Source organism: Elephas maximus, chromosome 8 (genome assembly GCF_024166365.1).
Source record: "Elephas maximus indicus isolate mEleMax1 chromosome 8, mEleMax1 primary haplotype, whole genome shotgun sequence".
In the NCBI taxonomy this organism is placed as follows: Eukaryota; Metazoa; Chordata; class Mammalia; order Proboscidea; family Elephantidae; genus Elephas; species Elephas maximus.
The window spans coordinates 113,164,496-113,189,095 of NC_064826.1; the positions used below are offsets into that span (position 1 = coordinate 113,164,496).

Below are 24,600 nucleotides of genomic sequence, written 5' to 3' on the forward strand. Positions count from 1 at the left end.
GTACCCTAGAGACCATGGGCTCACAGCCCAAAGCCATCTTAGCTCCCTATGGAACTTCTGACCAGTGACTTAAATTCTCTGAGCCTTAAAAAAAAAGCCTTAGCTCCCTGTAAACAGAATGTAACAGCTATACCTTCTTCATTGGGTTCTTATAAGGCTGAAATGAGACAAATGCTTACCATAGTGTCTGGTAAATATGAAGCATTCAATGTTATTTACTCTGATTAACTAGATAAAATATTTTCACTGATACTTACGTGAGCTTCATTACCCTAAGTGGATTATATATGTCTAGAGAGCACATTGCTTATGTCCTGGTTCCAATGAACACATTATAAACACCATTTAGAAAACATCCAATATATATTTAGGATCACTGGAGCCAGAGGGACCTTAAAAATCAACTGGTTCAAGTTCTTCACATTACAGATGACACTACGGTGGTCCATTAGGTAGACAACACTATCTTAGGTCCCCTAGCTGTGGCAGAGATAGGTCATTGATACAAGGCTCCCCATTTCCCAGCTCCCCACTGCCACAAGCTAACCCATAGTGACCCTACAGGACAGAGAAGAACTGTCCCATAGGGTTTCCAAGGGGCACGTGGTGGATTTGAACTGCCAACCTTTTGGTTAGCAGCCATAGCTCTTAACCACTGTGCCACCACGGTTTCCAACTCTTCCTATAGAAATCAAAATAAAAAAAATAATGCTCATGGATGGAAAATATTTTTGAAAGACTGCTAAAAAACAGTAATAATAATAAAAAGGAAAGAAGGGAAAGAGGGATGGAAGTAGCAAGGGAGGGAGAGAGGGTAAACCTACCAAAAGAATTGGTAAGACATTCCCTAAACAAAATACAGCTTGCTTTTAGACATACTCTCCCCCCGACACGTGCCTCCTGCCAACACACGTGAACTCATGTCAGTACATATACGTGTCTACTATCTGCAAGACACTGTAAACCAGGACACAGTTCTCATTTAGGATGCATCCTAGGGAGGAAACAACCAGGTGGTCTGAAAAAAGTCAGGTATTAAGTATTCTTTTTTCAAGTGAGCATTTCACATATATTAGGTTGAATGATATGAAATTGCTGACTTTTGAACATTTTTTACCCAAGAAAATGGCAATTTCATATGGTTCAACATAGAACATTTCATTTTTTTCCCTTTTTCTGTTAAATTTTTGAATATATTTTAAAAACTAATTTTGTCTTTTGATTAAATATATATATTCTCATTGTAATTTAGCTGAAAGTTTACAGAGCGAATTAGCCTCTCATTAAACAATTAATACACATATTGTTTCGTGACATTGGTTGCCAACTTTACAAACTTGGGTTCCCTATTACCAGCTTTCCTGTCCCCTCCTGCCTTCTCATCCTTGCCCCTGGGCTGGTATGCTCGTTTAGTTTCTTCTTCTTCTTCTTTTTTTTTTTATGGGCCTGTCTAATCTTTGGCTGAAGGGTGAACCTCAGAAGTGACTTCAGTACTGAGTTTACAGGATGTCTTTTTTTTTTTTCTCTTTCTTGCGGACAGAACATAACAACACTGTGTAATTTTATGGGAAAAGAGACTGATTCAGTAATACACCATCTCATATTTCACGTAACAAATGTTAGCCACTATTTATCAGAATGTATATCCTTATTCCATTACTAACTGCCCGCTTTCCCAATTTTAGAAATGGAAAAAAAAAAAAAAGAAGAAGAAAGTGATGTAATGGTTGGTTTTAATTGGAGAAGGGGCAATCTCATTCCAAGAAGCAGAAACAGTATCCTTCAAACCTTCCCTCTATTAAAATGACACAACTCTTTAAATATTCTAAGCATTGTTTAGAATGCTCAAAGTTTACCATAACTCGAAAGTCTTATTAATGTTTTAGAAACATTAACTCCTTTGCTAAGTGTCTACAAACTAAATTTCAGACCAAACCTTAAATCTTTTTTGACCAAAAACAAGTTTCTTTTTTCAGGAAGTCTTGTGTAATAAGGGCTGTCTTCGTTCTTGCCCTTACCCCCAGCTACCGTCTCCTTTAAACAGACACAGTCCAGCAGTCCAGGACGAATTAAGGATTAGCGTAAAGTTAGAGCGGGTGAGAAAGATGTCAGATGACAATGAGGCTTTTGGTTACGTCTGATACCAAGAGACAAGAACAAAAATGAGGCCAGCTCTTCCTCATATAAAACATTCCAGGATTGGCTACCTAGGCCATGACATTCAGATATCATTGCTAGACATCAGAGAGTAGACCCTTGATCAAAGTGACCTCGTTCTCGTCAAATGCATCACCCAAAATATTGATTTAGAAGCTACATTTTCATCAGTGTTAAAGCAGAAAGAAGGTGCACAAGAGGCCATAAAGAGCCACACTTTTTTTTTTTTAATAACTAGATTTTTTTTTTTTAAGAAACAAAACATGTGCTTAAGGAGGACAAAAATCAAATAATACTGAAAGGAGCAGATGAAAAGCAAAAGTCTTCCTCTTTCTCCCCAGCTGATCTCTTCCTTCCACTACTTTGTGTGTGTGTGTGTGTGTGTGTGTGTGTGTAATTTCTTTTCTTTTTAAGGACTGGGACCCTACTCTGCATTCAATCCTGAAACATGCTTTTCTATTTTTACTTGAACACATACCTTGGGCACCTTTCCATACCAGTACGTTCACAGTGTCATCATTTTTAAACAGTGCATGGATGTGCCACACTTTTTTCTTCTAAATAATTGGGGGCGGGTCAGCAAAGGCACAAACAACATTGACAGACCATTCTCATAGAGAGGCCAGCCTTCTGGGACTATGAGTCTGTGAAGCTCTAAAACATAAAATCTTGAAATTTCCAGAGCCCACTGAGGCCGCTGCTTTTCACATCTCTGGTACAAGATTAAAAGTGAACCCCCCGCACCTATGAATATGTGTACTGTACGGGTATTGATAGCGTGTGATTCCTCCCCCTCAGAGTTGCCCAATAGGATAGTATGAACTCCACTTCTGGGTGTCATCTCCAGTTATTTGCTTCCCCACTTTGGGGGTCTCTTATAATGGGAAGAGTATTCCTAACATGGCTTCAAAAACTACACAAGTTTATGTTATTGAGGGAGGAACAACTCAGAAGAGGAGGGGGGAATGGTTGCCCAGCTCGAAGAATGTAATCAGTGTCACTAAATGGTACATGTAGAAACTGTTGGATTGGTGTATGTTTTCCTGTGTATATTCTCAACAACAACAACAACGTGTAAAAAAAAAAAAAAAAAAAAAACAGTAAAGGGAAGGAATGTTTCTATGTTTGTCATGGATTGAATTGTGTCCCCCAGAAAAATGTGTGAACTTGGTTGGGCCATGATTCCCAGTATTGTGCCGTCCATTGCCATCCGCTTTGTGGTTGTAATTTTATGTTAAAGAGGATTAGGTGGGATTGTAACACCCTTACCCAGGTCACATCCCTGATCCAGTGTAAAGGGAGTTTCCCTGGGGTGTGGCCTGCATCACCTTTTATCTCTCAAGATATGAAAAGGAAAGGGAAGCAAGCAGAGAGGGGGACCTCATACCACCAAGAAAGCAGTGCCGGGAGCACAGCACGTCCTTTGGACCCAGGGACCCTGCGCAGAAAAGCTCCTAGTCTGGAGGAAGATTGATGAAAAGGCCGAGAGAGACAGATAGCCTTCCCCTGGAGCTGACACCCTGAATTTGGGCTTTTAGCCTACTTTCCTGTGAGGAAATAAACTTCTCTTTGTTAAAGCCATCCACCTGTGGCATTTCTGTTATAATAGCAGTACAACATGACTAAGAAAATGTTTAACAAATATTCTAAATTGTACCCCAAACCTATGTTTTTCAATTTACTTCCTCTCTCTGTCTCTCTTTTTTAAATACCACCATGACACATGTTTGGGATCAATCAACCATTTTTCCCAAGAGTGCAAACACATATTTAATCCTTCCCAAGTTACTACTGGAGCCCTGGTGGCACAGTGGTTGAGAGCTCGGCCGTTAACCAAAAGGTCGGCAGTTCAAATCCACCTGCTGCTCCTTGGAGACCCTATGGGGGGCAGTTCCGTTGTGTCCTATAGGGTTGCTATGAGTCAGAATGGACTCGACAGAAACGGGTTTGGGTTTCGGTTTTTTTGAAGTTACTACCAGATTTAACAGTACAACTGATTTTATCTTGGAGATTTTTCTGTTCTTTAAATTGGGATAACTGCTAAGAGCTGAAGTCACATATGGATAGAAAGTCCACCTTGGTCTTTTCTTAGGCAGGAGAGCCTCTCTTCCTCTCCCATGAGTATAGCAAGCACCTTGAGTTCTGACACCCCGTGGGGCAGTCCTCATAGTCTCCCCATACTGGTATGTATCTCGTAAGGGTCTCACCTGAAATTTGGGACATATCTTGGCCGTCATCAGCTTCCATTGTTCTTAGGGTATCTGAGAAAGAGAGGAAGGGGTTTTAGTTTAAAGCAAAACACTAACAAGATATGAAAGAGAGAGAGATAAAGAAACCATATGCTATTTAACAACAAGGTTATCTAAGAAGAATAATGCATTTTCCTCCTAACATACTTGCTGGAGTATCAGACTGGTGCAGACCTTGATCCTTTTAAAAAGAGCATTACAAAGATTTATAAAAATATCATTACAAGCACAGGAGGACCAAATTTGTTATTTATTGTTAATTTCCTACTGCATAATAACCCAAAATGCAAACTGACTGCAACAAAATTAAGCAGAAAATTAAATGGCCCTGGGTCATTGTAGGTACAGAATTCATTCTCTTGGCTGATCCATAGTTATGTTCTTTCTAATTTACTGAGCATGCATCGATGAACCTTGAGTCAGCTTGGTGACACGCGTACAATCAGCAATCAAAAAACGAAGCAATTTGCTGAAGAATGTCTCATTTACCCAGGCAGGGCTGCATATCTGAGCAGGAACTGCACTACCTCCATCAATAATGAATACACCTCCAGCCTGGCAGATAGGCCACGCCGCGCTTCCGTCTTTGTCCCTCACTCTTTCAGGGCTCTTGCCTCAGACTTCACCAGCCCTCTTGCACAGGGAGAAGTGAAGCTCACTACAACAGCAAAACAAACCCAGGAGAGAAGAGGGGCCCAAACCTTCCTGTTCTGCTGATAGATGGATAGCGGGCTCCTCAGATTGGTTTAAAAACAAACAAACAAACCAAAACAGCTCGGAAAATCTTACTCTTCTGTCTCAACAGTGAATGTTTCATAGACTCCATTGTAAGCTTCCACAAACACCAGGGAGAAACCCCGCACCTTAGTGGGGGTAGAGATAAAGTACCGTGTAGGGTTTTGCACTTGGGGTGTTGGCCTGCAACTCAGGGGTCTCAAGCGCCCATTGTCAGTGACATTTGGTAGTTCCATGGAGAAAGAAATCTGTGGCCCGCACAAGGTAGCCTCAGCAAAACCTGCTCATTTATGCACTGCTATTTTTTTTTTTTTTTTTAGCAACCTAGACGACTTTCCAGAAGAGATACTTCACTTACTAGCAAACTGAGTTTATCTTCTGGCTCTAAACCAGGTCAGTTTTTTTGGTTTGTTTTTGGCCACCTCTGTCTCTTTGCTTCAGATGTGTGACTCTGAGCTGTGAGGCCTTTTTCAGTAGAGGCCCGAGACAGACGGAAGATTCAGATGACCTGACTCTCCAACTAGGCTGAAAACTGTGCAGGTAAGGCCCATGGGCTGTTTTTTATTTTAATATTTTTTGATGGTGCATAGGAAATATACATATTTTTACTTATCTTCAATTTCGGTAATAGCAGTATTAGTCATGAAGAAGACATGATTGATAGTCTAACTGGATGAGGAGAGATTGTCCTCTGTTTCTGAGAGTCACTTAACTACTCTGAAAGGCAATATGAATTTTCAAGGCCGGAGGGTGATTCAGAGGTACAGCCTGTGATCACAGAACAGAAAAAGGCCCACGGCCCACATGTGGTTCAGTTCCAAGACTGAGGGTCCATGAACATGTTACAGCCAAACAAACCAGCCCCAGAAGCACACACAAACACACATCTCCCTTCCCTCTCCCATAACCAACTTCCCCCCTCCCCCACTCCCCGAAGGAGCCCTGTTACGTAACTCATCTCACGTTTTGACACACATTCTCCACCAGCCCTACTCTGACCTTAGCCCGGCTTCATGGGTGGTGGCTCTACGTGGCTGCCCAGGGCCCCACCTCCAGATGGTCCCGCACTTGGTCTAATGTTCTACCATGGCCATTGTGTTGTTCTCAATAATTTATGAACACAGGGGCCACTACGTTTTCATTTTCCATGGGGCTTGCAAATTCTGCAGCTGGTCTTGTCTGACATCGTGGGGAGTGGCTCCATAAGCTCCCTGAATTTTCCCCAAGCTCCAAATTTGCATCTCTTGTGATGAAAAAGCAATGACTTTTTGGTGCAAGTGGCTCTGCTTTTATGTAAAGGCGAAAGGAAGACTCCAACTATGGGAAACTGTGCTTGAGGCAAAGAGCATTCAGCCCCTTCCAAGACAGAAGCTACAAGGGGCAGCCCTGCAGCATCTTAAAGGGCAATGAAAGACCTTCCCACCACTCTCCCCTCCCCATTCACCGCAGTTAACACACGTAAGATCAGGCTCTTTATTTACTTGTATAACGCACTTACTGGGCCCTCTTGTCCTACAAGGTATCAGGACATAGCGTCAAGGAGAAAATGGAATTTATGCCTCTGTCCAATATGAGAAGCCCTAGTGGCTCTGTGGTTAAGCGCTAGACTGCTAACTGAATGGTTAGCGGTTCGAATCCACCAGCTGCTCTGTGGGAGAAAGATTCAACAGTCTGCTTCCATAAAGATTTACAGCCTTAGAAACCCCATGGGCTAAATTCTACTTGCTATGAGTCGGAATAAACTCAATGGCAGTGGGTTTTGGCTTTTTATGGTCTCAGCTATAAAGAAGCTTAAATTCAGTGAAAGAAGTTAGCCACAACAGGTAATTACTGATACGTTTTTGCAAACCTTTGTTGTTGTATGCCATGGAATTGATTCCAACTCATAATGACCCTAGAGGATACAGTAGAACTTCCCATAGGGTTTCCTAGGCTGTAATCTTTAAAGAAGTAGATCGCCAGGTCTAGTCTCTTATGGAGCCGCTGGGGGGTTCAAACCACCAACCTTTCAGTCAGCAGCCAAGCACTTAACCATTACACCACCAGGGTTCCTTACCTAGATGAAAAACCAAGATCAGCAAGTCTGTAAAGGGAGATGCCATGATTAAAAATTATATCACAGAAATATACAGCTATTTTCTACATTGCATGGGAGGCCCAAGCAACTCCATTCACGCAAGTGGCAATCATATCAGTAGTAGGACTACAGCATCAGTAGACGTACTTTCACCTGTGCAAGTCTTATAAACATGAATGCTTTTATTGTTTCTTTGGAGCAAGCAGTTCTGAATCGTGCACAAGGGGAAACAGATGCAGAGATAAGTGATGGCCAAGGTGACAGAGGCCGTCAGTAGCTGTTCCTTGAGGAGAGCAGGGAGCTAAGCCTCCTGTCCCAGTACACCATTTGCCCTCCTCTGACTCAGGACAGACCACTGATTTGGAAGGTCTAAAATCTCTGTGTTCCCTTCTATCCTCTTCTATGTATCAATCGATCTCTCTCTCTGCCCCCCCCCCATCTTTCTCTCATCCTGCTGATCAAACAGGGTCAACCAGGACTTTCCTAATCACAGCCCTATAGACTTGGCTTATCAATGACTTTAGAGACCACGGCATGTTGAAGATCAAGCTGAAGATCTGGGAAACAGCATAGCAGATAGTGTATCTGGTTGGGCAATGACCACATCATGGTAACTGGGTATTACTGTTCTGGGATCGCCCACCTTCAATGCTGACCCTTTGGGGACAGTGAGGATTGTCTGAAATACCCTCCCTCACCTTCATGCTTCTCTCTTCTCCTCCCACACTTTCGAGGGATTGAAACTTGGCTGCTTGCTGGGAAGAAATATCCAACAACCCTGGGCAGCTGTTGCTTCCAGGAGGGGAGCTCAACCCCTCCTTCTCCATGGTGTCTGGGGTTCCTCCTCTGTGAATTAGCACTGGGCTCAGAGGATCAGCCAAAGCCAAGCCCAGCTTGCCACACTGACTGTCAGGCGGGGGGCAGGGGGCGCTCTCAGAGGTTCCTTTAGCTGCCTCAGCTCCGCCCTCCCTTTTCCTCCCCTGTGAACACTTCTCTTGATAGTACTTATTACTTATTCAATAATTCTGATTAGTTCTCTGCGAAAACGTGAGTATGGATTAATGAAGTAAAAATAAAAGTCGGATGCCTGCCAAGAATCATAACTTTATTACTTTTCAAGCCACACAAAGTAATTGCTATTAAAGAGCGATTAAGTATGTGGCTTTTCAAACCTGCTGCAGTGCACGAGTAAGGCCACCCAAAATTAGTGTATTTGCTGGGAGTACCCATTGCCATCCAGTCAATTCCGACCCATAGGGACCATGTAGTGGTTAAGCATTTGGCTGCTAACCAAAAGGTCAGCAGTTCGAATCTACCAATCTTCTGAAACCTTATGGGGCAGTTCTACTGGGTCACTTGCTGGGAGTAGTACTTCTATAAGCTTTAAAAACTGTTAGTTTTCCGAGATTTAAACAACTTCCTTACACTAGTATTTTAATTTCTCCCCCCTCCCCCACCCCCAGCAAATACCTTTCCCCTCCCTTGATGCTGTAAAGGTAATTTTCTGTCCGCTGATGTTACTATTTTCTATCCAGTAACGTTTCTTAAGTACCTTTTGCGTGCCAGGAAAAGGTAGTAAAGGAAAATATAATAGTACTAGGCAGTATTATTTAAGCAACCTACTAATGGGCCTGGCATTTTACCAGTGAACTGTTAGCCTCACACGACCAGAAACCTCGTCTATCATGCCCACCGTTTTATTTGAGCCCCTAGCATGGTGTCCAACATAGAGCTAGCATTCAAGATCTACTTGTTAAATGTGTGTCTTTAATCCTCACAATAACCCTGATGAATTCGTATTATTATTTCCATTTTAGAGATAAGAAAAGCAAGGTTAAGAAAAAAGTAATCTTCCCAAGGTCATACATCTAACAGACAACAGAGCTGTGAACCCAAGACTATCCAAGGGCAATGTCTTTTTCATTTACCAGTCCCATCTTTAACAACTTCACAGCCAAGGAATGGTTATTATCTATCAGTTCAGTGGTAACTAACCAGAGCCAGAAAACAGGCATGTTCTTTGTAATACTCTGCAATGCAGGCAAGCTTAATTACAATACCATATACCAAGTAATGATTATTTGATCAGATTTAAGGTATTGATCTTTTTCCCTCTCTGACAGGTGAAGATGCACTGAATTTACATTTGGGTTTACTCCCTTTGCACCCAATGATGCATGTTTGGAAAGAAGTGGGGACTTGGGGGAGGGGCACAGAACAAGCCTATAATCTATTTAAGATGTCTTAGGTCTGAGACTTCTGTAATAAAACCCATTATTCTTGCTCAGAGACAAATCCATTCATCCTTGGATTGGTGGATTTTATTTTTGCAAGCCTAGCCTATCACTGTGAGTTACTCTGTATCTTAAAAGAAAAGAAATGTTCAAAGGGAAAATGAAGGCAATATGCAAGGTCTCTGTATCAGCCAGAGAGACCTTACAGGTTTTCGTTACAACTTGACAAAACAGGTTGGGAGAACATAAAAACTTCTGAGCCCACTCTCATTCCATTTCTGATTCTTTTCATTTTTCAAAAATTAGCTGCCAATCTACACATTTTCATGATTATTCCACAGAGTATAGCTGGTGCAAACAGCAATGCAAACCAAGTCTGAAACAGGAAAGCAGAGAATCACATTGGGTGTCCACACAGCCTTCCCCATATTTAATTGAGTCACAGAAAACTCTGCTTGCTTGTTCTACTGTGAACCTTTCTGAGGGCAAACTAGCTCAGATACGCAATTCTGTCCCTGCACTTTTTCTATGGGTAGGAACTGATATGCAAAACAGGAAGGGTCAAAGGGAACTGAGGAAGCCTTTTAAAAACACAGCTAAAAACCTTGTCATTGTAAAACATTCTTAGTAAATTTATAGCGAAGGAAAAGAACTGCAAGGATATTTTTAAACGCCATAATGGAGCCACCTGTCTCAAAAACCAAACAAAACCTGTTGCCATCGAGTTGATTTCGACTCATAGCGACCCTATAAAAAAATAAATAAATAAAACTGCCCCATAGAGCTTCCAAGGTGTGCCTGGTGGATTTGAACTGCCGACCTTTTGGTTAGGAGCCGTGGCTCTTAACCACTACGCCACCAGGGTTTCAAAGTGAGGTATAAAAACGATGTTAAATCTAACCATAGAAACTTAAAAAATTATAAAAATAGAGAACACAGGAGTTGTGGACAGTTCGCTGGGTTCACAGATCTGCTATCGTGAAAAAAAAAAATTATTTTATTTATTTATTTTTTTATCGTGAAATTACATGTAAATCATGTCACGGACACGCTCATACACATAAGAGGGCAGAGTCCCCAGCTAAGATCTTCTAAACTACTATACCCTCGGCCCTCAAATGCTTAACAGTAAGAATGGTCATCATTTATTGAGCAAGCACGGGAAAGACATTCCTATTCAGGATTTACATACGCTTCACAGGACTTTTTCCTAATTCTGACCATCAACACAGGCCACTTCCTAAATAACTTCCTCAAATATAAATGACTTTTTACATTTCATAACTTGAGTAAAAAAATCTAAGTTTAGAATCACTTTTTCTGCCCTCTTACTGATTGTGGAAGACTCTCACACACGGCCAGAAGCTGTAATGCAAACAAAAATGAGACTCACACACACATATATATATAGAAACTGTCCCAAAACAATGATTTATGAAAGATGTTGCCAAAAGGGCTGATATTCTTGATTTATTATGATAAAGTGAAGAGACAGGGGACCCGAGGAACATTTGTTGTGTTCTGATTACTTTCAAAGACTTTTTTCCTCACTTTTTAAAATTATTAAGAAGCGATAAATACAAAGTCACAATACTAACTTTTTTTACTCAGTAAGTCAGTACGCTGCCATAAAGAACACAGAGTACTTTGCCTTCTTAGCAGTGAAATTATTTTAACGTACAAATAGACAATTTCAAGTGAATATTTTCAAGCTCATGACATACAAATAGACAATTTCATGTGAATATTTTAAAGCTCATGAAATACTACATGGCAGAAAAATCCACTTGTTGTACCCATAACATTTTTTTTAATGCACCTGTAATACTGATGTTTCCACAATGTCATCTGACTTATATTAAAAGAGTTTGTGTAAGTTTCTGTAGCAAGAGTATATTTTATTTACATCCAAGGGAGAGAAATTACGCAAATCTTCACATGAACATTTAATCATTTACAAACCCATACATGTCTATTTATTAGGAATCATTGAAAAATTATGATTGGTTTGCCCAATGACACTGTCCTCGGTATTTTAAACTTTTTCATTTTATTTTGATATAGTCTCTACTTTGTAGCTGCTAGTGAGACAGACTCTATAATTATAAACACATATAGAAAACACGTTGTGTGATGCACCGTTACACAAAACCAAAAAAAACCAAACCCGTTGCTGTTGAGTTGATTCTGACTCACAGCGACCCTACAGGACAGAGGAGAACTGCCCCAAAGGGTTTCCAAGGCTGTAATCTTTACGGAAGCAGATTGTCACATCTTTCTCCGGCCACTGTTACACAGATATCTATCCATCTCTTATTCCACGAAAAATAAAAGGATGATTTTGTCCAACTCATATAAGGGGTAATCAGTTTTAGCTCATCTTAAAGACTGTCTGCATGTTGGAGGTCACATGGTTTCCGAGCTAATCAGAAATTCTCCCTAAAGGACTTCGATTCTGAGCTTTGTTCTCTTTACAACACCTACACAATTATGAGCTATAACGAATTAAGATGTGATTACTGTTTTATAAACATAATGTAAGTTTAATTTAGCCCTGGAGGCGTAATGGAAAACAGCTTGGTTGCTAACCAGCAGTTCGAATCCACCAACCACTTCTTGGAAACCCCATAGGGCAGTTCTACTGTATCCTATAGGGTCACTAAGAGTCAGACTTGACTCCACAGCAATGAGTTTGGTTTCTTTTTTTTTTTTTTTCTGTGTTCATATTTTTAAACTATGCTTGCAGTACATAGAATGTGGATTGAACAATTAGGTTCCTTAAATTGTAGCTCTGTCTCTTAATAGCTTTAGTACTTTGGAAATTCACTTTGTCCACCCCACCTTCAAATGGTTCAGCTGAAGTCAAATTTAGTAGTGTTTTTTAAGAAGGATAAAAATTTTTTTTTTTTTTTAAGAAGGATAAAGGGAAGAATGATTGCGCCAATTACTTGGCAACTATGATTACTAGGGGCAATAAACCAAATAATTACTGAAAAGATTATCACTTGATATTCTGAATTAGCTTTTTGGTTGGACCCATTAGCCAGAAAAGTTCTAGATTTCTATTTTATTCCATGATCTATGCACAATTCAGCACCAGATGCCCTTTTACGCAAACCTGGACACATCTTGAAGAGGTTCATACCTAAACACCATGCAACATATAACAAAGTCTGTGTGAAATGTGCCTATCAGTCCCAACCAGAGCCCTCAGGATTGTGCGGAAAAAATTCTGCAATCATCAACCTTCAGCCTACATGGTCCTTATGCAAACCCCCGGGGGGTGGGGTAGTTTCACAGGGTAGAACCTCACAGAAGCTTAGAACTTCCTCATTTATATGGTTGCCCAAATCTGGTATGTCTTTATTAATCTGGCAGAAAATGCTTACATCCATCAGAGAGTAAAATGAGTGAAATACAAGAAAATTCATTTTATATGCTACAGGCAGAATATTCTGAGCCTGTAAATAATTTTAAATTATTTATTTTCAATGCTGTATATATATTTTAAAGGAAATCCTATTTCTTTCAGTCTTGGCTGCTCTTAATTAAAGTGAAATTCTTTAAATTCAGATAAACATATACAACCACACACTCAATTGGGAAAACACAGCAGAAAATTACACAAAATTCCAAACCAGATTTTTTTTTTAATGGCAATTCATTGCCTTATCTTTAACAACCTGAGACAATTAACTGTGTAATTTTAACTTAATGCAGTGGGAGCCTCGATTTTATCAATATGTATATATTTTGAATCTCTTTACATTTCACTTAAAATTTTCTGCTCTAACAGCACACTAAAAAGGAGGAAAAGGTCATTTTTTCACACTAAACTGAGGCTCACACCTGGGGGTCAGCGTCTAGTTTCCATTAAATGCACTGGTGGAACTTTTAGCATGCCTGAGAAGTAAGCTTGCGAAGGATCAATTCCTCATTTTCATTTCTCCTCAAGATTCTACATCAAATATTTTTCCCATTAGGTCCGGAGCAGTATCTTATGTGTTATGGTCGGATTACATTTGCTCCAAATTTGCCAGCGAAATCTGATTTAACAACAAAAACTTATCAAAAACTGATAAATCAATATTCCAATCCAAACCATACTGTTCACTTTTAAACAGTTCCCAACTAAGAGAAAACGATGTGAAGTTTCGATTTTAATATGAGATGTTAAAAATGAAGGATAAAAAAATCGGCTTTAATACATATATAAGGCCATCTTAAAACACTTTATGCAGTTCTTAGATGCTTCATTAATCTGTGAAAAAGCTCCCCAAATGACAGAATGAATGAACAAATGAAAGGAAGAGAGAAAGAGGGGGACACGCAGACAGAAACATTAGGTTCCTCCTTCCTCGGCCCTATGCTCTGCCATTATCCCCCAGAAACTCCTCACCAAATGCACACCCATTAAAATGAACTTGGGCGGGGGGATGGCGGGAAGAGAGTCAGATTTCCTTTAGCAGTGAGCTGATTGCTGAAGAAAAATGAATCATTGCACACTCAAATGAGAAAATATGAAAAAAGCCCTCTTCCACTAATTGGGGCCCGTTTTAAGCAATTCGTTAAGCCATGGCCCTGCGCCACAGCTATCAGGAGGTGGGGCACGGGTACAACCTGAAAGCACAGCGTGAAAATGGAGCCTAATGATGCTCTCCATCACCCCCAGACAGCCTGCCCAGGGCCCCTGCAGTTGGCCTGGAGGGGACACTGAGCCTCTCCTGAAAAGCCCCTCAGAGAAGAGGAGAAGAAAGCACTGGCTGTTGAGATCCATGCCAGCTCAGCGGAGCACTGTGTGGCACTTACCAATGACCTCCTGTGTCTCCCAGAGCCTGAAGGAGAGCTGCGTTTCCCACCCGAATCCAGACTTTGAGGATCCGGGCCTCTGGACCCAGTGTTCCCTGGAATCCCCTCTAACTCAGTCCATCTGGGAAGGGACCCTGCTGCAGGCCTCCTGCTTCCTCCTCCCCAAAGTTCCACTGCTGCCTTCAGGCTGGTCTCCGGCAAACCACTTGCCAAATATGCAAAAAAGGAGGGAAGATAAGTTTTCTCGCAGGAAAACACAGACAGAAAAGGAGCCTGTGCTTCCTGCCCTAACCAAAGTGAGTTCAGAAATTATTTGGACGTCTGATTTGTCAGGCTTGTGGTAGGAGAGTGTGCTCTTTTAGTCAACAGGAATCGCTGAGTTCCCCAAAGTCAGAAATGGCCAAGGGGAAAGGAAATAAGACCAGGCCTGCAACAGCAAGGAAGACATCCCACCCCACACCTGGGACTTAGGGTCTTTACCATTTTTAACAGTTTATCACCAGGTGGTTGTCTGAAGACACCTTAGGCATCCACTATTTATCACTATAAAGCAAGGGGGGAAAAAGTTAGCTGAAACAGCCTGGCAGCTGCCTGCAGCTTAGGCCTCACTAGGTTCCTTTCCTTTCAGATCTTCTCAGGAGTAACCACTAGGGAGAATTTCCCAAACAGGACAGCCCCCGCCTCTCCAATTAAACACTTTCTGCCGAGCTTCTTTCATTTGCCATTCTATTTCACTGATAATACACAGCACTGCGCTGTTAATGTCTCCTCATGTCTTAAAGATTAAAAAAAAAAAAAAAAGATAAGCGTTAGAATATCAGCAAACATGAAAAAAAAAAAAAGTCAAATGCTATTAAAGCAACGGCACCAAAAATCTAAAGAGGGAACATTCGTTACAAGAGAACCAGAGGTGTAAAGTAATTCATTAAATTGCGAAGAAATACGATAAAGCTGTCGATCTCCAGGAAGAAACCAGTCTGAGTATTTAGTCAACACCCCAATAAAAACTGTTTCATTGCTGCTGCTATAGCCTGGTTTGGGGTGGCCTAAGTCCCTGACAAAACCCTTTCCTATCTCACGCCTCATCTGAATTGTAAATGTGTGTGTGTGTGTGAAATGCTGATATTCTGAAACTCAACATTTCTAAGACCTAGATCAAAAATTTACATGTGCCTTTTTTGAGCAAAATAATGATCTGTTTCGACATGTGAAACTGCTTGATAAATGTCTCTCTTATAAGCCTCAAAGGAGGGGTCACCTGTTGCTTTTACATCTTGGGTTTTTTTTAACCCCATAAAATAAAATAATACAGTACAGGTACGAAAAAAAAACAAAAAAACACCTCTGAAAAGAGGTCTCTGCAAATACGAACGAATGGATTCCGGGCAGGGAGTGATGTGAACAGTCAGGGGCCGGAGGTGCAGCACCTGTCTATACTAGGATCAGGAGTCAGAAAGCCCGTAAAGATTTCTCAGAAATGGGCGAGCACCAGGTAGCAGAGAACCCAGAAGGGTGTCTGGTTTGCTCTCTGTGAGCTGCAGCCACTCAGGAATCTCCTCCAGAATAAGGCAACAAAAATCTGTACTTTTTTCACACTATAATCATTTAACAATCACAAAGATTCCAGAAGAAAAAAAAAAAAAAGTCACTATGTGGTGCCATCCTTGACAAATTATGAGTTAACTGCAGTTCCATCACACGAACGTGCAATGTTGGACAGACATCCAAAATACACACATCATTTATGCCTCAATTCTCCATCATCAACGGGAAAATCCATCTTGTTTCAGTAAAAATTAAAAAAAAAAAAGCTTTATTATTTAGGTCAGATCTATTTGCTGTTAAAACCCTTTTCCACCCCTCCCCATGCCTTCTTACTCCAGCCTGTGTGTATACTCTTGGTGTTCACGTGCACATATAATTTACTTATTCACTTCCTGCATCTATGAATGCACACATAATTTGGAAATACATATCATCCCAGCTTTCTTGAAATATATATGTATATATATTGAGATTAGATACATACACACATATATAATGAGGGGAAGGATGCATTTCACATCATGGCATGTAGTAGGCAGCCATACATAAACAGCCACAGATATACACTTACATATGCATGTAAATGTATGCCATATCCATATTTTGTATTCTCTCAAATTTCAAAAGCTTTAACATTTATATTAACAATGTGCTACTGCATTAACCAATGGTGAAGCACACAAATCCAAATCAACAGCAACAAAAATTTTTCCCCAAACAAACCAACCTCCGATCTCAAACTCTAAACAACTAGTCAAGTAGGAAAGATGCAGGGACTGGCAGCAGGGCTGGGTATTAGGCCTCTGAGCCAACAAAGGCATCATGGTCTTAATTGTTCAACAAGTCATATGCTGCAAGGATAGCCACAGTTTGCCTTCTGTTCAAAAGACTGTGTATAAACTTCCCAAAAAGGTCCAACATAGCACATCCACACTTATTTCCCAGCCTGGTGATACCATGATGGTGGGATATGGTTGCCAAGATGCTCCTGAGTTTTTAAGTATGTGTTGTTTTCAAGGCAGCAGCCCTTTCATTTAAACACTGTTGTGTTAAACAAACATGCATGGGGGAGTTTCTAAAACTCCTGCCTTCAACTATCATTCTGGAGAAAAAGGGGAAGGAAATATGACCATTTAACTCAATATAATGTTTGGTCATAAGCTCTCACAGACTGCAAAAGACCTGGAGGCACACCGTCTTCCATGTAAAAGAGGAATGTTCACCTACATTCACTTGAAATTTTGAAATGAGACATTGTATCAAACCAGAATTACATATGATTTTAAAATGTGACATCATTAGCTATATCTGAAAAGCAATACCGCGTTCAATATTATTTCGTGTCCAATATTATGTTCTGTGTATTATACAATGCCAATACAAGCAGGTGGATCTTTCTGTCCCTGGGACTTTTTAAAGTCACTGTTATGAGTCGGCATCAACTCAATGGCAACGGGTTTGCTTTTTTTTTTTTAATTTTAAAGTCACTGGGAATATTTGTCAGTGGTATTGTTTAAATTTTAAACCACACACCAGAACAATCTGATTTGTCACCGAAACATGTCTGACACTTTCTAACATAAACATTCAGTTTCATATTTAAATGTTACTTTTTAAAATCCCAAATGAAAAAAGATGAGTACAACTGATCCAAGCATTAGCACTGTCTTCAAACAAAGAAATAACTCAAGAGGCCGAGGACCTTTTCCTGCAGGCTTCCCTCTCCCTCTGTTCCTAAACAAAGTGAATGAATCCATAAACTCATTTCAGTTTTTGTGAAAGTTTAAATATTAGACATATTAGATATTTTCTTCTCCTACGAGTTTTCCTCTTTTAAAAGAAGTGAATTCGACTAGCAAAGAGATATTATTTCTTCACCACATTTTGTTGCTGTAAGTTTAAAACAAGGCTTAGACCATGAAAAGGTACCTCAGAGTTGAAATACACTATCTGCAGCAGGGTGGGAAAACCCAGCAAAGCAGTCTACATTGAAATTCACTCTTAATTGGAGGCTCCAGCTCCAAAAGAGAATGGAAATTACATTTGAAAGCCCTGCCTGATCATACCCTATGGAAACATTATCTCCCCCAAAACAGAAGAAAAAACAGTCACTCCCATATGAGATGCCTTAGAAATCATCAGTGACGCTTGACAAATTTTTAAAACACAATCACAACTAACAAGGGTCCTTATTAGGAGGGTTTTCGTGAGATGGCAAATGTTCTAACTTTTCAAAACCTGGATAACTCTCATTTAGTAGAAGGCAAGTTAAGACTCGATCCAATTCTTGTACAGTCAAAAAGCTCTCACCCTCAAAAATAAGAAACGCTCTTGACTTCTCTGATGTCACTATGTAAGTATATATATATTTAAACATGACTTGGAACTAGAACATCCTCTTCGAGGCAACCGCGGGGTCTGCTCAGAAGTGTTCCCACCGCCAGCCTGGCCCCGCACCCCTGATGCCACAGTCCAAAGCGGTGCAGGATCAGACCAAGTGAGCGCTCTCACTGTCCTCAGAAAAGATAGGGCGGACCTTAGAGAAACCTGGGTGTCAAAATCCTACCGGCTAGTCTTTTCTTTCTTTCCTTCTCTCTTTTTAATCCACCAACTACCCAAGTTTTCCTTCTGAAATTCAATTTGGAAAAACTCACGTGGATTTTTGCGTCGGATTTTGGAGGTCAAAATTGATCCTCGGGTGTTCAGAGGAACTTTGGAGCCGGGGGTCCCTCTGCCCTGCCGGGCTCGTCCTCCTCGCCCGCCTCGCCGCGGCCGGGCGTCCCGTCCGGGCTCGGGTCCGCTCCGCGGGGACTGAGGGGCCGACGCCACTGTCGCCGAAGCGCGCTAGCCGCCCCTGGGCGCGGGCAGCGCGGGCAACGCAGACAGCGCGGGCACTTGTTAGAATGCCCTGCTCCCTTCGCCCTGGTGCTTGTCCCAGCTTTCTTTCACAATGACTTCCTGAAGTTGCTCACTCGCATTGTTCCCCATTTCTCCTGCACACTCCCCCGCCCCCCGCCGGCTACGAACTGGACTTTCGCGCACTCGACCAGGGTGGTCCCGACCGCGCGGCAGTCGCCGCGGGGCTCCGCACCTGGGCAGCGTGCGCTGTGCAGGACCCCGGTATCGCCGTGGACCGGGGCAGAGGACCCGCCCCCGCCCAAGGGTCGCCTGACCGCCACCTGCCTACGCGGTGAGCGCCCCGCGGGGCCGGTCGGGCGTGCACGCCCCGGCTCCTCTCGCGGCAAACTTCAGGAGGCGCACACTTCCTCCTCCCTGTGTGACTGTCCCGCAGCCCGCCCGCCCCGCCGGCAAGGGCTCCGACCACCGCTGCCGCCGCACGCGCTCCTGCGCCCGGCGGCTGGCGCGCGGGTGGCGCGGGGCAGCAAACAGACCTGCCACTCCCGCCGCCACCGCCGCCTCGTGCCAGCTCGCAAGGCGCGGGGTCCGACGGCAACTCCACAGACTCCGGGGCAGCGGCGGGCACCAACCGAGCCGGCGAAACTTTCCCGCCACGCTGCGATCTGCAGGCGAACGTCCCTCCCTCCCTGGGAAGCAGGGGCGGCGGCGGAGGCGCGCGGACCGTACCTGCTCGCGCCGCCGCCGGCTGCAGCCCGCTTGCCCGCGCCGGGCCCGCTCCGCGCGCCGCCACCGCCCCCGCGCGCAGCACGATCCCGGCCCCGGCGGCGGCGCCCGGGCCCTCCCCTCGCCAGTGCACTTCCTCATTCCAGTGCAGCATCGCGGCGCGGCGGCTGGCCCGTGGGATGCAGGTGGCCGGCGAGGTGCGCCGTGGCACCGGGCAGCGGAGCCTCTGCTCCGCTCGTTCTAAGCCCCGCATTCAACCCTCAGGGACCCGAGCGGGCGCGTGCGAGGAGGGGGCTGGGCGCGGGCACGTGCGGGCCGCCGGGGAGGGGGGCGCGCTACTGAGCCCTGCCACCCTGCGCCTTGAGCCACTTGTCTGGTCACCCGCAGAGTCGTCCAGCTCCGGGGACTTGTGGAGCTTGGGACACCTTAGAGAACTTTCTCCAGTTTCAGGCAGCGTTAACTATCCGCCCCGCTCCACTTCCCTCGAATTGGAGCCACGTTGCGCCCAGGTCCGCGCTCCAATCCCAAGATAGGACTGCGGACCTGAAGAGGGTGGAAAAAGTTGCTCCTCCGCAAGTGAGAGGAAGGTGCAATTCACTTTTCCAGACAACCAATGGAATACTTCTTGTCTCTCTTCCCTCCCACCTGATCACGGCAGAAGTTAGGATCCTGCTTTCCATCTTGGCCTGCCTCCACACGCAGGTGTTAATGGGCGCCTGGGGAGGAGGTGGCACAGAGGAAACCCTGCGGGCCTCTCTGCACCTCTGACATCTCCCTGGCTGAGCCCTGACACACAGTGCTGTCTCCTTGGTTAAAACAGGAATGCCTTCTCCTAAAAGGGCACCTCTTCTCACTTCAAAAGGAAGGCCTTATTCTGATTACCCAGGCCCCACCCTTGTAGGATCCATGATCTGGGCAAATGTGTTTCCTTTGACCAGGTGAGGGAGAATCATGAACTCAACACATTTACCCTGGGCGCCAACCAGGCATACCGGAAGGGAGTTGTGGAGGAATAATACCCTTGAGATGGGGCCCCTGCCCTTGAAGACTTTCAGAAGAGCTTCAGGATGGTGCACAAGGAGCTCTGGGTAGCTCAGAGGAGAGCAGAATGATTTCTGAAGGGGAGAGGGAGGAAAGGCCCTGTGGGGAAAGGCTTCAAGTAGCGCCTGGAAGATGGACAGGATGTGCAGGCAGAGACAAGGTACAGGCAATCCAAATGGAGAGAACAGTAGAGCAAAGGTGGTGGTGTTAGTTGCCATCAAGTGGATTCTGACTCCTGTGCGAAGTAGAATTGGGCTTCCATAAAGCTTTCAAGGCTGTGATGTTTTAGGGAGAATTTCACCCGTCCTGTTTTCCAAGGCTTCTCTGGATGGGTTCAGCCTGACAACTTTTTGGCTAGTAGTCATGCACTTAAACTTTTGTGCTATCCAGGGACTAGAGAAAAGGTAAGAGGCAGGAAATGCTACTTGGGCAAGTACAGGGAGCCCAAGGCACTGAGTTTGGCTGGGAATGGTGGCTGCCAGGGAGGGCTCTGGCCTGGCTGAGGACGCTGCTGCTGGCGAACCCAGGTGCTCCTTGCCTTGTTCTGTCCCTAGGAGCAAGTCTCTTTTACCCATGAAGAATCACAAATAGCATCTAGCCAAATTCTTCCTGGATCACATATGCAACCCCTAATATGCAATTTGTCTCGAAAGAAATTCTCCTGTAATGAGCCTGAGCCAGTTAGTTCACTCCTTAAAGCCCAGAGGAGGCGAGACTAGTACAAGGTTCACAGGTTTAATTCCTAGTTCTCCCCTTAACTGTGTGACCTTGGTCAAGTGTTCGAACCTCTCTGAGCTTCATCTTCCTTATCTGTAAAATGGAATACGGTAAATGTTACCTAATCCTGAAGAGTCCTTGTCAGGATTGAACAAGGCAATAAACATAAGGTGAATGGCCCAAAGAGAGGCTTAAAAATGTTGTGTTACGGGGGTCACGTGACATCTGTAGTTCTGGGATGCACACGGTACCCTTAGCCCCTAATCTTGTTTCTTTAAGGGTGCACCTTGGCCTCCAAGTGAGCAGGAATCAAAGATTCAAACATAGTCATCTGGCCAAGGCATACCCTACAGGAGGCAGTGGAGCACGCGGCTAAGAGCCTGGAGTTTAGGCAGTGTCATCTTTTTTTTTTTTTTTATTGTGCTTTAAGTGAAAGTTTACAATTCAAGACAGTTTCTCATACAAAAACATACACATATTGTTATGTGACCCTAGTTGCTCTCCCTGCAATGTGACACCACACTTCTTTTCTCCACCCTGTATTTCCTGTGTCCATTCAACCAGCTCCTGACCCCTTCTGCCTTCTCATCTCACTTCCAGGCAGGAGCTGCCCACATAGTCTCATGTGTCTACTTGAGTTAAGAAACACACTCCTCACTAGTATCATTTTATGTTTTATAATCCAGCCTAATCTTTGAAGAGTTGGCTTCAGGAATGGTTTTAGCTTTGGGCTAACGTAGAGTCCAGGAGCCACAACCTCTGGGGTCCCTCCAGTCTCAGTCAGACCCTTAAGTCTGGTCTTTTTCTAGAATTTGAGATCTGTATCCTATGCCACTTTTCTCCTGCTCCATCGGGGATTCTCTGTTGTGTTCCCTGTCAGGGCAGTCATTGGTGGTAACCGGGTACGTACCATCTACTTCTTCTGGTCTCAGGCTGATGGAGTCTCTGCCTTATGTGACCCTTTCTGTCTCTTGGGCTCATATTTTCCTTGTACCTATGGTGTTCTTCATTCTCCTTTGCTCCAGGTGGATTGAGACCAATTGATGCATCTTAGATGGCTGCTTGCTAGCTTTTAAGACCCCAGACTAGGCTGTGTCATCTTGACCAATGTCCTTAACCTTTCTAAGCCTCGATTTCCCCATCTATAAATTGGGGGTAATAATATAAACTATCTTGTGATTTTTTTGTGTGGATTAAGTAGATAATATATGGAAGCTCTTGCCATAAACCTGACAAATAGGACTTTTATTTCTTATTTACCCTGCTAACTTCTACTGTCCCATTGAGACAGTGAATGATCTTTGATGAGTCAGGTTCCAGACACTCCGTCATCAGGTGGGGAAGAAGGAACCAAAGTTGTTAACCTGAGATCTGCATATAGATGCCATAGGACCAGAGAGCCCACTAAAAAATGTTGAAGCTATTCAAGACAATAGAAACACATTAGAGGGAAAACACATCTGGGGAAATTGAAATATATGCGATAATTCTTTTTTCACTGCAGGTCTAAAGACAGTTCCTTTAAGTATATAAAAATATAGATGATTTACCATTTTCATGGTGTTCAAGTATTTTAAAAAGTGTAAGTTAATTCAGACAATAATTGCTAAAGTGCAGATTTATATTCTTTTGAGATTATATCATCAAAAGAATAAAGACCTCCTAATAGAATTAATCAAAGACTACTTACTCAGTAAACCGAGCTGACTTTACTGAGTAGGAAGTCAGCTGTTAGCACTTTTGCTCCAACAGGGACTCAAAGGGGTTTGAATGGAGAGAGAATTTTATAGACTAAAAGCATCATTGTGATGATATGATGTGGTTCACAGTTCTGTTTCTTACTAGCTGTGAGAGTTCCAGCAAGTTACTTAACCTCTCTGCGCTTCAGTTTCCTATTTACATAGCGTATCTACTTTACAATGATGTTGATAGGATTAGGTGAAATTAAATGAGAGAAATTATGCAAGTAGTAGTTGTTACTTGTGTTTCTCTTCACTTGTTTTAATCTCTTAAACTGCCATGAAATTAGCATTTTCTCCCCCAGTGGTTGAGAAATGACAAACATATTTGAAAATAACAGGAAAAGGTTTTTGTAGAAAAAATCAGTTCATTATCTTTCTGCAGTGTTGAACTGATACAGAACTCATGTGTTTTATCTGAAAAGGAACATGAACAGGAGGAGAAAGTCCCAAGTCCTGGAAGAAACTTTTACCACGAAGACTGAGTTTCTTTTTCCCAGTTTTCGGGATCTCTAGCTTCTGCTTCTGCTGTTCTTGAAAACGAAAGGTTGCTGGCCAATGGCAAGGCTTCCTATCTTTTTCCCTGAGGCTCATTCCTTGGGTTTGACTCTTTGTAAGCACCAATTCCTGTCAGTGGTAAAGGAATGGGATCCTGCGGAGTGGCGAGGAACTCACCAGCACCTGGGACCTGCCATGCTGGGCAGTGCCTGGGTACTAAATTCCAGGTGAGCCCTGAAGAAGCTGCCTTAGGGGCTGCGTGTGGTTAAGCATTCAGCTGCTAGCCAAAAGGTTGACAGTTTGAATCCACCAGCTGCTCCTTGGAAACCCTACGGGGCAGTTCTACTTTATCCTGTAGCATCGTTATAAGTCTCAATCAACTTGATAGTAACAGGTTTACAGGTTCGCTGGAATCTCAGTGGCTCCTGCTTTTGAAATCCACATAAATTCAACTGCACTACTGACCATTCAGATCTCTGCCTTTAAATTTCTAATACAAGGACATGCTGCTGCTGACAACCAAATTCTTCCTGCTTCATAATTCTTTCAGTTTATTCCCTTTAGTATTTGTAAGAAAAATTCACCTAGGTTCTTTAAAACAGTAAATTTTTATCAATATTTTTGGGTTAGAAGAGGTTGAAAAACAAACTGGTTCAAATATAGTGATTTAAAGAAGATAGCGGTAATAAAACGCTTTCTGAGGAAAAGCTTTAGAAAATGTTTTGGGTGAGTAGAAGAAAAGTAAATATTAACCTGACCTAAACAGACCAGAATAAGGAAAAGCAGAGTGCTCTGTGTCATCCTCCAATAAACGCTATTGTATAGGAAGGGGGTTGCAATGTTATTCCCAGAGGCATAAAAACTTCTAGTGGCATGTACTCATTCGTGTATTCAGCAAGCTTGCATTTATTGATGCTACTGGGCTTTTTTTTTTTTTTTTTTCCTCCTGCAGGTACTATTGGAGATACCGATGGCCGCAAAGAAGCATACAATATGGTCTTGACTCTTAGGGGCTCACAGTCTAGTGAAGTAGACAGACAACTAAATAATTGAATTTGGGTTGTGACAAATTCAGATGCAAAGCCTTACGGAACACAGAGGAAGGAGCCATAAGTAGGCCCCAGTTGCTAGAGCTGGAGAAAGGCTTTCTGGACGCAAGAAGAGAGGCTTGCTGGGATCTTGAGCAGAGACAAGAATATAAAAAGAGGTGTGTAGAA

The 24,600-nt window shown here is 43.0% G+C and overlaps 1 protein-coding gene across 17 annotated transcripts in view; it reads right to left on the reverse strand.

The window, feature by feature from the left end:
• Positions 1 to 19,478, reverse strand: part of IKZF1 (IKAROS family zinc finger 1) — a 111,680-nt gene extending 92,202 nt beyond the window's left edge. For 4 of the 17 annotated variants that reach the window (XM_049893190.1, XM_049893204.1, XM_049893197.1 and 1 more), the window contains exons 1-2: positions 19,392 to 19,467; positions 4,365 to 4,418 (exon numbers count right to left, since the gene is read on the reverse strand). In XM_049893190.1, coding sequence (XP_049749147.1) covers positions 4,365 to 4,404 — 40 coding nt within the window. In that variant the 5' untranslated portion in view covers positions 4,405 to 4,418; positions 19,392 to 19,467. The other 13 variants (XM_049893205.1, XM_049893196.1, XM_049893191.1 and 10 more) reach the window with 8 other exon arrangements.
• Between the last annotated feature and the right edge of the window lie 5,122 nt (positions 19,479 to 24,600).